At 42.1% G+C, this 17,737-nt stretch overlaps 1 protein-coding gene across 1 annotated transcript in view; it reads right to left on the bottom strand.

Moving 5' to 3' along the window:
* Nucleotides 1–17,737, bottom strand: part of PRUNE2 (prune homolog 2 with BCH domain) — a 207,672-nt gene that overhangs the window by 127,146 nt on the left and 62,789 nt on the right. The window contains exons 5-6 of the mRNA XM_074994743.1: nt 9,612–9,764; nt 4,842–4,936 (exon numbers count right to left, since the gene is read on the bottom strand). Of these exons, the coding sequence (XP_074850844.1) occupies nt 4,842–4,936; nt 9,612–9,764 (248 nt within the window). The remainder of the gene's footprint in view (nt 1–4,841; nt 4,937–9,611; nt 9,765–17,737) is intronic.

Genomic DNA, 17,737 nt, shown 5'->3' with positions numbered 1-17,737 from the left:
ATGAGATACAAGAATCTTATTAGAACACTATGTCTTCTCAGTCAATCAGCATTCAGATTTTCCCACATACACTGATCAAGACTAGATATTCATATAACTATTGGACACATTTTTCAACTAGGTTCCTTAAATCTTGTGGAGAAATTTCTATTTATGTTGTTTTTCTTTTATTTAGGCTGTGTCTACATGGGCACAAATCTTCGAAATAGCCATATTTTGAAGATTACTAATGAAGCGCTGAATTGAATATTCAGCACCTCATTAGCATTAGGATGCTTCCGGCAATGGCGCTTCGAAAGCACCACTTTTGAAAGAGCACGGCTCGGCGCAGCTACACGGGGGTCTTTTTGAAAGGACCCGCACCTTTTGAAAACCCATTATTCTGCTCAGTGAGCGGGATAAGGGGATTTCAAAAGGTGCGGGGTCCTTTCGAAAAGGACCCCCGTGTAGCCGTGCCAAGCCACACACTTTCGAAAGCGGCACTTTCAAAGCGCCGTGGCCGGAAGCGTCCTAATGCTAATGAGGTGCTGAATATTCAATTCAGCGCCTCATTAGTAATCTTTGAAATGGCCATTAGCATGGCTATTTCGAAGATTTGTGCCCATGTAGACACGCCCTTAATGATGTTACTAGTTGTGTGACAGATAAGTGCTCCACCTGAGAGCTGGTGAGTTGAATCTGGCCTTCTGGATAATTAATCCAATCCTGAAAACTCCTGAGGCATCTGCTCCCTCAGCAGACAACCAGAACATAGAGAGAATTGCAGTAAATAATATGCTGCACAGTCCACATGTGGAGACAAAATAGTGTCCTGCACATGAAGTCATGCCATGCAGAAGAGGCCATTTTATAAACCGGTCTCCCTCCAGCACACGCAGCACTTCTCAACAACAGCAGGATGGTGAAAGTAGTTGGCAAGGTAGTAATCTCTCTGATATTACAGTTTGGTAACAGGTTTACGGAGATGTCCCCAAACTAGCATCTGGCCCACCGCACTGCAACAGTTAGACCATGGACACAAGCAAAAATGTCATCAAGCTTTCATAAGAGACTTTACAAAAAAGGGAGCTCCATGAAAGCTAGATGTCTTGTTTGCTGTATTGCACCTTAAGAAAAGAAGACAAATGAAAAGTTCAATTCACAAAGTATTATTCATCTCTCAGAAAAAAAAATGACTTTCCCGGAAAGTCACATTGAAAATATGCTTCTCATTTTCAAGGGAATTCCAACAGAGAACAAGCAAAATATACTCTCAGGGTATAACATCATAAAACAGAAATTATCAGCAGTGTATGCCCTAAGTTTTGCTACAATGCCCTATGAATAATCTCCATCACAGCTTAGAGAAACTTCCCAGTAAATATAACGAAAACAACAGCCACTTGGGCCATGTTAGTTCTCGGTTGTCATTCAAGTAGCTAAGATGCAGTTTATGTGGGATAGGGCTCTTTTCATTTCTTGTTTAAACCCAGACCTTCAAAGAAATTTAAAACTATAATACCCCAAGCAGAAAGAGATTTATCTGAAAAATGCAAAACTGTGCACATTCAGCTCCTCACACAAATCCTGATTTGTATGAATGAAATTACTTCCCTAAGTTGATCAGTAAGACACTCTATTCCTTTAATATTACCCTCTACTCCTTTAAACCCCCCTCCCCCCTCCCGGAGAAGCACCTCTTCCAAGATGCCTATAGAGATCAGCAAATTGATGATGACTAGCTTGATGTACAGGTGGTGAAAAGTAACACTTTATTAATATAATAAAAATAGTAAATATACTTGCATACACATAAAATGTACATATTCAGTTGCATTCCTACCCCTCATACCACTCATATGTCCTTTGTCTTCTCGAAATGTAAACATGACGGAGCAGGTATTGTGCCTTCCTATGTGTTTGTATAGCACCAAATACCACAGAGCTTGATTCCTTTCGGGATTTTCAAGGATACTGCAATGTAAATATCAACTTGTGATACTAACAGTGAATTAGTTCGTAATTGAAGGAATTATTCAATTAGTGCTACTAAAGCAAAGATCATTTTTAGCAAGCATTTGCTCTAACTAGAGTTATTTTCTATTTGAATAGAAAAATCAGGGCTTAACTCCATGGTGACAGACCAGTTCACAAACATTGAACAATTTTACCTTCACAACACAGCTGTGAGATGAAAAAGTATCATTATATCTATTTTACAGGTGAAAAACTGAGGCAGAGTTACTTATTCAAGATTGCAAAGAAGGTCAATGGTGGAGCTGGGGACAAGAACTCAGAATTACAGCCCAATGCCTAATCCAAAAAATGATCCCTCCTCTCAGAAATATGGGAGATGCAACTGACTCTAAGTTTATAATAGCTCTATAAAACCAATGACAAAAGATAGTCTTTCATATGCGCACAAGTGTGCTATGTATGATGCTTCATGTATTAGATTATCAATGCCATATGCCTGAGGATATTGATTTTTTAAAATTTTTACTATTCTTAAAGACTGATTTAACCCATTGACAGTCTAAATGTTTCAGGTGTGACTTTTTCATTCTTTGTGCCACATAGCAACTGGAGCAATATGCAAGTCTGTGAATGACATGTTATTCCTGTTGGGTTTTACAAGATAGTAACTATCCCTCTCAGTAGAAGCAGCAGCAGTATAACCGGAATCAATAAATTCTATCAGATCAGAAGAGACCATTAAACCAAAGCAAATAATCAAGCCTAAGAAAACTCTTCATCAAAAGATGCTCTTCTGTATATGTTGTTTCGAAGAACAATTTGATGACATTTGTTTTCTAAGGAAGCGAACACATCACAGACACAGCATTGTGGCACTAACTTGAAACCAATCCCATATCCCATGTCCTTCTTTAGTGTTCAGGTAGTTAATGTCTGCATAGCCCTTAAAACGTAGAAAATACTTCATAGATACTAAGTAGTATGAATTACCATCATCTTTACTGGTACAAATCTGAAAGTACTTCTGAAATCAAAACTCACTGAAAGGTTAACAAGAGTTGTACCTGACCAAAGACTCAAGTCTTCAGCATTTTACCTCAAGTCAAAGATTGAGGTTTTCAGGTTTTTGCCTATTGTTAAGTATTCCTATTATATGACACAGAGGCTATGTCTACACTAGCCCCAAACTTCAAAATGGCCATGCAAATGGCCATTTCGAAGTTTACTAATGAAGCACTGAAATACATATTCAGCGCCTCATTAGCATGCGGGCGGCCGCGGCGCTTTGAAATTGACGCGGCTCGCCGCCACGCGGCTCATCCCGATGGGGCTCCTTTTCAAAAGGTCCCCGCCTACTTCAAAGTCCCCTTATTCCTATGAGCAGATGGGAATAAGGGGACTTCGAAGTAGGCGGGGTCCTTTCAAAAAGGAGCCCCGTTGGGACGAGCCACGCGGCAGCGAGCCGCATCAATTTCGAAGTGCCGCAGCCGCCCACATGCTAATGAGGCACTGAATATGTATTTCAGCGCTTCATTAGTAAACTTCGAAATGGCCATTTGCATGGCCATTTCAAAGTTTGGGGCTAGTGTAGACGTAGCCTCTAGAGTGTTGGTTGCTGGAGTGTGGCAAGTCAAGCAGGGGTCTCATCAACTGGTAGCAACAAAGCTCATTTTTACTTATCTAACTTGATGATGCAGCATTAACACAGTCTTGGGTATTTGGGCCAGACTGGCTCTCTGCCTGTAGAGCCAACAGAAGTCCCAACAGGAGCAGGACCCTCCTGATATTAGGGGCTTTGTTTTACATAGGCAACTACCCTCCAGGGAAAAAAAGGTCCTGATGTTACACACCTGCTGTCTGGTCTCTCTATCTCTCTGTAAAAGATCATTTTTGGCTAACACAAGATAGGTGAGTCAGTAATGCAAAATACAGTGCTTTTAGGTGCATTTTGCTGTATGCACCTGCTCATCTGCTTGGACTGGATGGGGACTAAAAGCAATCACCTACCCTGATGGGATATGTGAAGGAACAAGGGAGAAATAGGAACCTTTTGAGGTCTAATGCCACTTGCAAGACTTGCCCAGCTGAGTTGCTGCACTTCTCACCCACACAGTGGCTGTTCCCTGAACAGCAGCTTATGGGGAAGGTTCCCGATGTGTCCCTTTGCCCTCTCACATGTGTGCAGAGCCAGCCACAATTTGGCCCTGAATTATTTTAATCTACACTTCTGCGTTGCTAAATCTAAAGTGGTTATCAGCTCAGTATTCATTAAAAACAATACATGAGAGGAAAGAACATCTGTAAAATAGGCATGACTCTGAACAGCTAATAATTATGCACACATTTAACTAAGAGAGTGTCAGCTTAAGCGGGTCAGTTCAGAGGTGTGACTTTGAAAACCAGCAATCAAAAAAAGTGATTTTCCCCAGTACTGCTGACAAATGAAATGCCTGAGACAAACAGCCATTTAATTAGCAAACTGAAAGGATTTCTTATCAACCCAGGGATTTCTATAATTTATGACCAACACGACTGTTTTCACAGCTTTCAAAGCAGGTGCAGAAAAGGAAAAGAAGGGGACACCTAAGAGACTATTAATGCCACTGCTTGAAAGGGTAGGTTATGACCCAAACATTGCGATTTTCCGCCGCTATTGCTCTAAAGCATTCTCGAAAATGACTTATCTGAAAGCATATTCAGAGGCACAGGTAATGAAAATCAGTCCACAAATAAATACGGCATTCATAAAAATGAATTACACTATTGACAAAAATCTACTTTTACTCTATGTCTTGAGAAATTGAGTAATCAAAAATCTATGTGAAAAAACTAATTTATGCAGCTGGGTTGTTTAACAACTGTATTCTATTTATGTTTCCTCTTACCTCAAGAGTCATGTACACCGTACTAATTGCTATTTTAATTTCTCCATCTGACATCTCCTTGAGATCCTTCAACATAGCCTCCTCAATGTTTACACCTGTTTGAGGGGGAAAAAAAAATCCTGTTCAGTACTTACAAGTGTCAGAGCTGGTCAAATGCAATGGATGAGATAAGATCAGAATGTTAAACGTAAGTCTTCTAGCTTTTATGGGTTCCACTAAAAATTGCATAAAATCTGTAATGTTAATTAATATTAGTAATATGGCACTACTGCTTTAATATTAAGTAGACACATTACAAAATGATTTAAAGACCAAGACAGGTATACACTCAATTTCCGTCAATGACGTTGTAAAGGCTCTGACTTGGAAACACACTGAATATTACTCATCAACAAGTATACATAACCTTTAATCTTCAGACTACGGATATGCACTTCTGGCACTAATATAGTATTGTTGTAATATCATTCAGAGCTGAAGCAATTAAGGTACATGCTGTGAAATGGAAAATTCAGAAAACATTCCATCACCGATTCTCCTAAAACTAACATTGTACCAATGCTTGTTTTCTGTGTGGGGTTAATGGACCCTTACTAAACTGATTTTGGAAATAATGGGCACTGTTCACCAGCCTCCTCAATCCCCAGGAAATGCTGGCTACTCACCAGAGCTGCCGGAGTCATTGCCACCACTGGAGCCGCTGGGGCTGGAAGAGACGCTGCCAGTGGGTCTGTCCCATGAAAGCTCACCTAATAAATTATTTTGCCAGTCTTTAAAGTGCTACTTGACTGATTTTTGTTTTGATATCTTCAAATTAGTGACTTTAATTGTGGGATCTAGATCCCTTTATACAGGAGCCAAGAATGTTGTGAATGTATTTCATTTAATCATAAAGCTTTCATTGACGGTTTTGGAACATGTCCAGCTAGAGAGCTGCAGCATTCTCTAAATCTAGAGTATACTTAAATAATGCATGATGCACAGGGATATGGTCAGTTGACTAGTACTGATACTGCAGATAAAATAGACAAATAACCATTCACGACTGAAACAGCCATATAAATCACAACTGCTCCTCAATGAATGAAGTAGCTAGATGCTCTTCAATCAGCAATCCACTGACAAGATGAACAGGCTCTTTTTCATCAAAAAATTCACTTAAAATGATTATATAGAGACGGTAGAGTCTTTAATAAGCAAAATATCTATGCTCATCATTGTGCCCAAAATAACCAGTTACTTACAAACTGAAATCCGTGGGTGTAAGTGCTACCCCGTAGATGGAACGTGGACTGCTATTCTGTTGAGTGACTCCACTTCTGCCTAATAAGCTACATACAGGCTAGACCTCCCAGGTCCAGCACTTTTGGGACCTGACTGGTCCCAAATGAGAGTTTTGGTAGATGGGGGAAGCCCCTAACCTGCCTGTCTCTGCCTCAGTTCCAGCCTTGACTGGCCCCCCTACCGCCACCCCAGCGTGGATATTGCCTGCTGCCACCCTCCCCAGCTCAGCCCCACAGCTACTGGCCTCAGCTACTCCAGCCCCAGGTTCAGTCCTACTGCCTAGGGCTCTGGGCTGGCTACAGCCATGACTCCACAGCCCCAGCCCCATCTCCACTGCCACTGCAAGAGTTCCAAACCAGGGTTCTCTGGTCTGGGACCATAGATATTGCCAGACCAAATAATCCCAGGTTTTGGAGGTACAATTTGTACAACAAGGCAAAACTTGCACCTGACTTGAAAAGGACCTCAGAATCTTATCCCCACCTGCCTGCACAGAGCACATAAACAATGTGCTAACTGTGTAACCTGTGATAAAATCATAGCAATATTGGTAAAACACAGAACAGTGCAGATGGTCCTACACATCCTTGTTCAGGGGCATTTAAATTAATGCATCAATGGCCATACTAAAGCTGCTTCCAAGACTAGTAGTAAAGTGGTTAATTTTGTTTTTCTTTTTACAGTGTAGTTCCATTAACAGCCGAATATGGTCTGATCTCTGTGCTCATCCAAATTCTAAAAAGATACATTGGCACACTTCACTCGACACATTGTGAGTAACCCTCTGAGATAAAATCCTGATCTGATGGAAGTCAATGGGAGTTACGCTCCTGAGTTAAGCAGCATTAGACCTACACACTGTGGGAAAAGTTAAGCCTATTTATTAGACTTTGTAGAACTGGGGCCATGAATGAATAACTAGAATGGTGCACATGGTCACAGGCAGTGTATGGCCCTTTAAATACATTTTAACATTTCCACAAATCGTCTAAAAGAGGAACCACAGAACACATTGATCTAAACTGGCAACAACTGTCAGGCACCTAACGGGAGCAAAAATATAAAAATACAATTTGGTTCAGTTCAACCGTCCAAATGGAAAGCTAATCCCTCTCAGAGGGACTAATCCAGAAGAAACATATCTCACTCAGAGGGGGATGTCCTAGTGAAGCAGTTATGATTGATGGGATTTCAGGGTAACAATGAAAAGTAAACTGGATATGAGTTTGCAGCGTGATATGGCAGCAAAAAATGCCATTGGAATTCTTAATGTTTGTACAGAGGCTGTATGTGACAGAGCTGGGAAGCACTAGGACAGTGTTGATAGCTTTTACTCAAGTGGCAGAAGCTGCTGAAATAAAGCTGTATTCACTTGTGTGTCTATGAGGGGACATCATTTCACTGAATTTTGTTAATATGAATGAACACTTAATAGAAGCTTTTTGCATGTGGCTTTTGTTTTGTGTGTTGCCTTACCTGGATGTTGGAGCACAGCAAATAAATAAGGAACAAACAATGAGCCTGATTCTGCACTCACTTATACCAGTTTCACTTCAGTATATCGCCGCTGATTTCAGTGGCACTGTTACTGATTTATAGCCATGTGTTAGGAAAATCAGGCCCAACATTCAGAAATTTTATCCCACTTCTGTTTTCAATGTATTTTAAGTCTGATACTGAATATTAGGGCACATCACTTGAGCTAAACCATGCGGTGGATTTTGCATGTACTTCCAACTTTGCCCTTGACCAGTTAAATCTAGGGGTATGTCTACATTACATGGAAAATTGACCTGATCAGGGATGATCTCCCAAGGTTCAATTTCATGCATATGGTAGGTACACATGAAATCAAACTATCTACAGTCGGCAGTTGACCTGTGTACTCTTGAATATTGCAAGGAGAAAGGGAGGTCAATGGGAGAGTTTTTCCCACTGACCTCCCCCTGTGAGGACAGCCAGGTAAGTCAATTGTAGATAAATCAATTCTAGCTAAGCAATTGTCATAGCTAAAATTATGTATCTACAATCACCTTAATGCCTACTGTAGACCTGGCCTAGCTCATGCAAGGAGGAAAGAAAGCCAGCTCAGCAGGAGCCATTCTCACTTGGTTTCTCAAAGGAAAGCTGCATTGAAGTTACATTCTCTAATCCAGCTAGGAAAATTTTTTTTTCTCTCCCAGTATCCAAGTTTTCTGGACTGTGGGAAAACTTCTCTGTCCACATGGGCACTTGGGGGTGTGGGACCCTGAGCTAGCCTATGCTTAAAGCACCTTCAAACACGAAGAGTGAATGTTTTGGAGGCATGGAGGGTTCATTTCTGAATGGCAATGAAAAAGAAATACACTTTTCCATTATTAAAATAATGTCTTGCTATTTCAAGCTTTATTTGGGGTTACAGTCACTTCACCAGCACAGGGCCCAAGAAACTGAGCTCTATGCAGGTGAAGTACAGGTGGGTTCAGAAGGTAAAATCCACCCCCAAGATACCAAGAAGCTGTAGCTGAGCATCCTCCCTATGGCTGGAGCAGTAGCCATAGCCCACAGTGCCGTACTGGATCCCACTAAATCATATACAGGTTGAAGCTCCCTGATCAGGCACCCTTGGGACCTGAGTTACCCTGGCCCATGGATTTCGCTGGACCAAAGGTAGATAATGCTTCCCTGCTGGCCTCCAATCTCTGCTCCTGGGCTCCCCTCCCAGCTACTGGCTTCCCATTCCCAGCAGTAGCTGCAAGCTTCTCGTTACTGGCCCCAGCCATCGGCTTCCCATTCCTGGCTGCTGCTCTCTGGCTCCAGCAGCAGCTGCCAGACACCCTGCCACTGGGCTGGCTGGGCCTGCACCAACTAGGGCTCCCAGCACCCAGTCACCGGGGATCTTTGGTCCAGTAACATCCATGGTCCTGCCAGACCACAGATATTCCCAGATCACAGAGTCCCAGATTTTAGAGGTTCAACCTATATAGGGGCCCACCAACAGGGGCATCACAGGGGGACAGTTGCCTTCCCCCATCCCCATCATTTAAAAGAGGCCCAGAGCTCCAGCCACTGCTGAAGTAGCAGCAGTGGCAGCCAGAACTCTGGGTCCCTTTGAAATGCCACATAGCACTGTGTGGCCACTCTGAGGAAGCATGGGGGGAAACAAAGCCTGAATGCCCTAAACCCCACACTTCCACCATTAGGGAGGGGGAGATCCAGCCCCCCCCCGCACCTGGCCCCCAGGCCCATGGCAGCTGTCAGCACTGTTGCCTGTACATATACACATACTAGACAACATTTATTATCTGTACAACCACTACCTTTAGAAACTCAGATAGTCCACAGGAACAAGACTTCTGTGCTCCACCTTAAGTCAGTCATTTCACTTAAAAGTGACCATGATCTTTAATTTTTCATTTCAACAAGACAGAATGATCCCTTCTGTCTAGATGTAGCTGCATGACAAAACTGGCAAGCTGCCCCAGGAATGAAAGTAAATTGGATTACCTTGAACTTTAAGTGGGTTCACCTGGAAAACAGAGATAATGTCTTCTCGAGGTGGCAGCTCTGGAAATTTTTCTTCTAGAATTGACAGTATTTCTTCCTGTTGTTCTGTAACACTTTCAGGTTCCCCAGACATACATTTGAAGAGAATGCTTCCTGAAATGTGAAGCAGAAAACTCAACCCCTCCTGTACAACAGTGAAAAGATACTAGGGAAACTGCAATTATTACTGTATCCTTGTACGCAATCCCCTTAAAACCCTTTCCTCCTTTGTTCTTGTCTTCACTCTAAGTCTTGTCTTCACTTCCGCAAAGATCGACCCAGTTCATTTCAATCTCCTGGAGTTTGATTTCACACTCCAGGTAAACACGTTCAACATCGATCTCTCTGGGGTTGACAGCTATCATGAGGAGTAAGGGAGGTTGACGGGAGAAACGCTCCAATCAACCTCCCTCACTGAGGACAGACTTTACAGCTAAGTGCAGATACATTGATTCTAGCTACACAATTGCCATAGCTAGAACTGCATACCTACAGTTAACAGTAAGGCCTAGTGTAGACTAAGCCTAAGGGTTAACACAAGCGCTTTCGACACACACAAACCCTTAACTGGTAGGTGTTCGTGCTTTTTTAAATTTGAGCTGGCTGGCCTGTCAGGAGATACAGATTTGTAGGTTACAGCTAGACTTAGCATAACTCATCAGGTGCTAAAAATTCCCTCATAAAGAAATCCAGTCACTCTTCTGTAGCTCAGGTGTTATTTCCCAATATGGCCACTCTCACTAGACCTACGCTTAGTTAAGATTAATTAATTCAAGTATAGATAACCCAGACTTGCTCTGCAATGAAAATATAACCTTCATATATTTGTTACAAAGAAAATACAAACTGCATGCAAAATTTCCAATGTCTGAACAGAAATCTCCACTGTTCACTATTATCTTGATAAATCTGGCACATTAGAAAAAACCGCTTTATCATGTAATTTCTACTTCTGTAGGGTTTTGTTACATTAAAACTTGAAGACCCTGATCTTGCCCCCGTGATGCCAATGGCAACATTCCCACACTACAGTTAAACAAGTCTAGATTAAGAATTTTAAGCAAATGATTGATTTTTACCATATTTCTTGACTCCATCATTTACGTGCCCTAGAATTTCTAATGGCCCTTCTTATTACCAACATAATACAAAACTCTTCCTGAATATGCAGCATGTGACAACTTCACAAAGAACCTTGAGGATAACCTTAAACTTATGATTTCACATCAGTCACTAGGTATTCCAGTATAATCAACTCTATATGATTCTATGCCAATATTTTTCTAGGTGAAAGCACTGCACATTCGGCCAAATACAATGACACATTAATTTCAAAATTAAAAATGAGTCCATTAAATACTTGCAGTACAACTGCCACTCTGCTGCAAGACCTAGATGATGTTGATATATTTTCACAAGATTACACCTAACAGACCATTTTCCAAATTCTATTCTTGATGGATAGATATTACCAGGGCAGGTAAAGAGGGGTAGGCGAGGTAAGGATTCAAGGTTATCCTTTAACTCCCAGAAGGTTATGTTCCCATTTGCTAATATGCCCAAAGAAAACATTCATTGCTAAATAAAGGATAATAAAATCTTAAATAGTATCGCTCTCTATGTGGTAACATTAAAAGTAATGAAAGGAAACAGACTCTATAAAAAATATATACCATGGTGTATACATTGCAAAGTTGCTAGTGACTTTAGGCATCCCAGTTTTTGAACACCTTCAGGAATCTGATTTTTCACGTATCTAAAGTTGGAGTATTCAAAAGTTGAAGCACCCAAAATTTTTATTCAGTTTTCAAAATGTAGGCCTGTGTCATTAGTGGTGATGGGGTTTGTTTGACTGGGGTTCTTTTACATAAGAAATGGAATAGTTACTATTTGTAAAACAACTGGACCTCCTGTGGCACCTTACAGACTAACAGATATTTTGGAGTGTAAGCTTTCATGGGCAAAGATCTCCTTCATCAGATGCATGAGTGTGTGTGTGGTGCGGGGGTGGATTGACAGAAGGGTTTAAAGAGGGAGTCTCAATCAAGGAGAGGGCCAGAGTAGACAAGGTCTGTTTAGTCACAGAGGATGTGGCCCATTATCAGCAGTTAATGTGGAGTTGTGAACATCAAGAGAGGAGAAATCAAGTCAATTCAGACAAGGGAGGATGTGGCCCATTATCAGTAGCTAATGTGGAGGTGTGAACATCAAGAGTGGAGAAACCCCATTACAAAAGCAGTTTCTCCACTCTTGGGGTGTGTCTACACTCGCATTCCTCTTTCGAAAGAGGTATGCAAATGAGATAAATCAAAAATGCAAATTATGTATAAATTTGCATATCTGACACCTCATTTGCATATTCTAATTTCAAAAGAGCTTCTTTCGAAAGAAGAAAGCCAGTGTAGACGCTGCTCTTTCGAAAGTAAACCCATCTTCAAAAGAATCCTTCTTCCCTTTATTTAATGGGAAGAAGGATTCTTTTGAAGATGGGTTTACTTTCAAAAGAACAGCGTCTACACTGGTTTTCTTCTTTCGAAAGAAGCTCTTTTGAAATTAGAATATGCAAATGAGGTGTCAGATATGCAAATTTATACATAATTTGCATTTTGATTTTCCCCATTTGCATACCTCTTCTGAAAGACGAATGCAAGTGTAGACACACCCTTGATGTTCACACCTCCACATTAGCTACTGATAATGGGCCACATCCTCCCTGACTGAACTGACTTGATTTCTCCTCTCCTGATGTTCACAACTCCACATTAACTGCTGATAATGGGCCACATCCTCTGTGACTGAACAGACCTTGACAACTCTGGCCCTCCCCTTGACTGAGACTCCCCCTTTAAACCCTTCTCTGAACCCCGCCCCCATGCATCTGACGAAGCCAGTCTTTGCTCACAAAAGCTTATGTTCCAAAATATCTGTTAGTCCATAAGATGCCACAGGACTTCTTGTTGTTTTTGAAGATACAAACTAACTCAGCTCCCGCCCGATACTTACTATTTGTAAGTATCACCTGAAACATTAACCAAAGGATTGAAAAAAACAATACTTTAAGCAGAGGAAATCAGAGCACAAAGTACTGGAATGCGCAATAAAGTAACAGGTACTAGATATAAAACCATACAGGCCCGTCAATTCAGAGCTAAAGATGGTGAGAAGATCTGTTGTGATTTGTGTGCCTAATTGTACAGAAAGAACTAATACCAAGTAAGTTATGCTTCAGTATAATTACAATAACATCATCTCACTAATTTTCTTTTTATATATCACAGAGTCTAATTATACAATTGATTACAAATTGAGCAATAATTACACTACGGCTTTTGCTTAATCAATCCAGTCTCTCAATTAAGCTGTGAGAGAAGTGCAGGGCTATGTAATGCTGAAAAAATGCTGAAGGCAAAGAAAATACATAAACAGACAAAGGAAAATAAATTTTGATTCTGGCAGTTTGAAAAATATATTTTTCTGCATTTCTTATACAGTCAGTTTCTGGGGTTTTGTTTGTTTGTTTGTTCTTTGTTTGTTTTTTTAATCAATAGAGGAGTTCAAGTCAATGAAAATCCAGGACCCAGATTTCCAAAGGTAATTAGGCCCCTAATGACCATGGATATCAATGTGAATGAAAGGTTTCTGACTATAGCTGCTAGACTCTGATCACACACGAGTCTTGTACTGGCATAATTCCTTTGACTTTTACTAAGATTACTCCTGACATGCACAGGTATGAAAGAAAGAAGAAGCAAGCCCCTTAAATCAGAACTAATCTTCATAATACAAATTCTGAACAGTGACAATTGCATTTTTTTAGTTCTAGGCCCATTGTAAAAATGATTTTCTGAACAGAATATAAAGCTAGTTTAAATTAATCTGCCAATCTTCATCAACATATTTTTAAAAGAGATTTCAAATGCTTCTAAAAGTTTTTACTCTTCACTCCTGAATCAAAAGAGCCTGAAGGATTTTCTGAAGATACACGTCTACTGCTAGATCCCTGTAACTGGTTTTTCACTGGCAGGATAGATTCTTGTAAATTTCCACTGTGAACAGTCTCTCAGGGCTTCTCTTCATGTACCTGGAGCCTGACGCTCAGCAGAGCAATCTCCCAAGGTTCGATTTCAAGAGTCTAGTAAGGACTCACTAAATCAACCATGGATGGTGCCCCATCAACCCTAGCACGCCAATGGTTTGCAAAGAGTATGGGAAGTCAACCGGAGAGTTTCTCCCATTGACCTCCCACAGTGCAGCTGCAGCAGCAATTTGACCCAAGGTATTTCAAATCCAGCTATGCTATTCTTGTAGCTAGAGTTGCGTATCTTAACTTTCTTCAGTAGTGTAAACCTGGCCAAAGTTTGTGATCATGCCATCAGTAGGATACTCAGAGACGAGTTATTGCACGTTCATTAAATCAGAGTTTGAACATGGTGTGATTGGACTCTTAAGCTGCGTCTACACGTGCACGCTACTTCGAAGTAGCGGCACCAACTTCGAAATAGCGCCCGTCGCGTCTACACGCGTCGGGCGCTATTTCGAAGTTAACTTCGATGTTAGGCGGCGAGATGTCGAAGTCGCTAACCTCATGAGGAGATAGGAATAGCGCCCTACTTCGACGTTCAACGTCGAAGTAGGGACCGTGTAGACAATCCGCGTCCCGCAACGTCGAAATTGCCGGGTCCTCCATGGCGGCCATCAGCTGGGGGGTTGAGAGATGCTCTCTCTCCAGCCCCTGCGGGGCTCTATGGTCACCGTGGGCAGCAGCCCTTAGCCCAGGGCTTCTGGCTGCTTCTGCGGCAGCTGGGGATCTATGCTGCAGGCACAGGGTCTGCAACCAGTTGTCAGCTCTGTGTATCTTGTGTTGTTTAGTGCAACTGTGTCTGGGAGGGGCCCTTTAAGGGAGCGGCTGGCTGTTGAGTCCGCCCTGTGACCCTGTCTGCAGCTGTGCCTGGCATCCCTATTTTGATGTGTGCTACTTTGACGTGTAGACGTTCCCTCGCTGCGCCTATTTCGATGTTGGGCTGAGCAACGTCGAAGTTGAACATCGACGTTGCCGGCCCTGGAGGACGTGTAGACGTTATTCATCGAAATAGACTATTTCGATGTTGGCTGCACGTGTAGACGTAGCCTTACCGGGTCCCATAAGAACGTGAGGCACAATTGGGTGTTCTGTCTCACCAGTCTGGGTTCCCTCTTGAACTGGGAGGATGTGATAAACTGCAAAGCCCTCCAAGGTTGCACTCACACCAGCCTTCACAGGCAGGGACCACATGCAGCTATGTTCATAAATACTCTGGCCAGCCACTCATGAACCCACAATAAAGAGGCTACAGGCAGAATATTCTCAGCTCCCCAGCTAGCACCCCTGATCTGTACCTTCCTTCTGTGGTCAAAAATCTGACCAATATAGATCTGTTATCCAGTATGCCAGTTCTAGAAAGGAAAGCGGACGTGCACCACTTGTTCCTGAGCTGAGCACTTCAAACAACACACAGAGGTTTAGGTGAAGTATAAAATAGACATATTAACCAGTGAAAGATAGATTTTAAGTAATAATGACTGATAGAAAAGAGGTCAACTTAAATTACCCTAAGTAATAAAACCACAGTCTAAGCCCAACGTCCTAGTTGTGGCTTGAATCAGTGTCTTGCCCAGTTAGATAGTACAAGCAGGTGAGTTTTTGCATACACATGCAGGCTTCCTTCTCTCCTGACCGGGATTAGCACTCTGCGTCCCATCCAGGAGATGTAAGTAGGGGCAAAGGGGCACATGCCATGGATATGAGTGGCAAGAGACCAGCAGCCATTGGGGCCGGAGCCTCTGGATGGCCCGGGGACTGAGAGTGGGGGCCTGGCAACTGCGGCAGGGACCAGACCCCTCTGCACTCACCAGCAGTAGTGAGGGGATGCAAAGCACCTGGGTGAGAGGCGCAGGCTGTGGTTGCATTACTCCACTTTGCCGGCTCCCACTGCTGTTGGTGAGTGGGGGAGAGAGACAACTCCTGCTGCTGGCACCAGAGCCCTGCTAGTCCCCCTAGCAATGCTGCTGGGGGTAGCAGGTAAGGCCTGGGGAGAAGGCAGAGCGGGAGGGTAGAGTTGTTAATGTTTAACAGAATAAGACTTTCAGAACGATACCACACAAAACGTACTGTGTATGAAACAGAGTAATTATATGATAGTGGTGAATACGGGGGTGCCAAGGTATTGCTTTGGGGCACAGTGTGCCCTACCAATGTACAAGCAGGAGTACAGACATGCACTCCTCTTGGCTATTTGAACACACCCTTGAACTTTTGATTGCTGTGTTCCTCTGAACAGGGGCACCTTGGCATCTTCTGGTTGTGTGCAAAACTTTCTGATTGGAAACCTACTTCAGGTTTTGAAAGGAATAAGCATTAACATCCCAGCCTGAAATGCAGATGTTACGAAAGTCATGGAGTATCTTATCAATCAGGCACTTCTTTTTTTTTTTTTTTTTTTTTTTGTCTTAAGCACTTTGTTTAATTCTTCGGCTAGGAAAAAAGGAAGAGAAAAGGAGACTGAGACTCACATAGGAACATCTGAAATTATCAGTGTCAACACAGGAGTTATATTCTTCTTTCAATACGTGATGTGCTTGTTAGCATAAATGATACATGAACTCTGTAAGGAAATGCAGGGGTCGCTATCCCACTGATATCCAGGGGGTTTATGTGTAAAATTCCATGTGGTTTAGTAAAACAACTGAAACAGATTCTGTGCTGGATAAGTAACACCTTATCACCCCATTTCTCTTCATCCTAAACTTTCATTACTTTCCCAGACCCATTTAGTCACATACTCTTAAGTGTCTGATATAAAGGAGATCCACCCACTTGTTTTTACTGGGAGCTATTGCACCTCCCACTGGATTCCGGAAAGGACTAGAGAAGCTCTCCTGCCCACTGACAGACACAAACAAAAGAAAATATAATATAAAATCCATGGCTCAATATTACCAACTTTATGCATCACACTCCATTTCTAGTTTTGAGGGGAGGGGAGAGGACATTGGTTAATATGCTATGCCACTTTAAAAATGATGGCATTTTTTGTTTTCTGCAAAGCAGTTCAGAAAAGAAGCACCACTTTTGCCAAAAGCAATTGCTGGGCATTAATATTAAACATGACCTAATGAAAGCAGAAATTGTTTTGGGAAAATATTAAAACAGCATCTCCTGCATGATGAGTTTGTGGCTGAAAAAGAACAGTGCAGTGCAATTACCAAAGCCTCCCCCTTTCCACTGTGGTTTTGAACTTTAAGCTAAACAAAAAACAAAGGATGGTAGGAGAAAGGGAAAACATAGTCATCCTTCATGAATGCAGTATAGACAGCAAAAGAGGAAACCTCATCAACTATCAGCCATTTAAAAAAAGACTCCTGGCTGAAATGCTACATAATCTTCCTGGCAAAAATAGCTGCCTTCTAGAAAATGTGTTATTTCTAGACACAGTAGGAAAAACATCTTATCAAGCCAAAAAAATTGTTTGGTGGAGCTGAAAATATTCCCTTTGTACCTCATGTTATATGTATAACTAGCAAATTTATCAGGTGATGTGCAGGGCTTCAAGTAAGTAACGATATGGGGGACAGGTGGAAATAAAATGCACATGCTTAATTTAAATGACTGTATTTGTCAAAACCTGCACCCCACACACCCAGCCCCCTGCCTTAACTCCTGATACCCTAAGTACACACACCAACTTCCTGCCCTGAGCCCCTCACATCCTAGACCTCCTCCAGCCCTGAGCTGCTCCTCGTCCCCAGCCCTTGCTGTTCCCCTTCCTATCCCGGTAAGGGAGCAAGACTAAAATGCACAGAACATCTGCCCCCCTCTACTCCCCAGCCAGAGTCAGAAATGTAGAAAACTGTGCACTTTTCCCTCAGTCCCTGACTGGGAACTTCAAACACTCTCCACCCTCTGCCCCCAACCCTAGGACAACCAACTTCTGACCTTGCTTTAAGTTATGATAAAAGAAACCTGTATACCGAATTTGGTGGTCCTAACTCTTACCCTTCAGGAGTTCTTGAACAGACAGACTCACACAAAAACTCTCTTAAACATATAG

Source organism: Carettochelys insculpta, chromosome 5, assembly GCF_033958435.1.
Source record: "Carettochelys insculpta isolate YL-2023 chromosome 5, ASM3395843v1, whole genome shotgun sequence".
NCBI classification, from domain to species: domain Eukaryota; kingdom Metazoa; phylum Chordata; order Testudines; family Carettochelyidae; genus Carettochelys; species Carettochelys insculpta.
The sequence above is the reverse complement of the archived record's forward strand: the minus strand, read 5'-3'. Positions and strand labels throughout refer to the sequence as shown.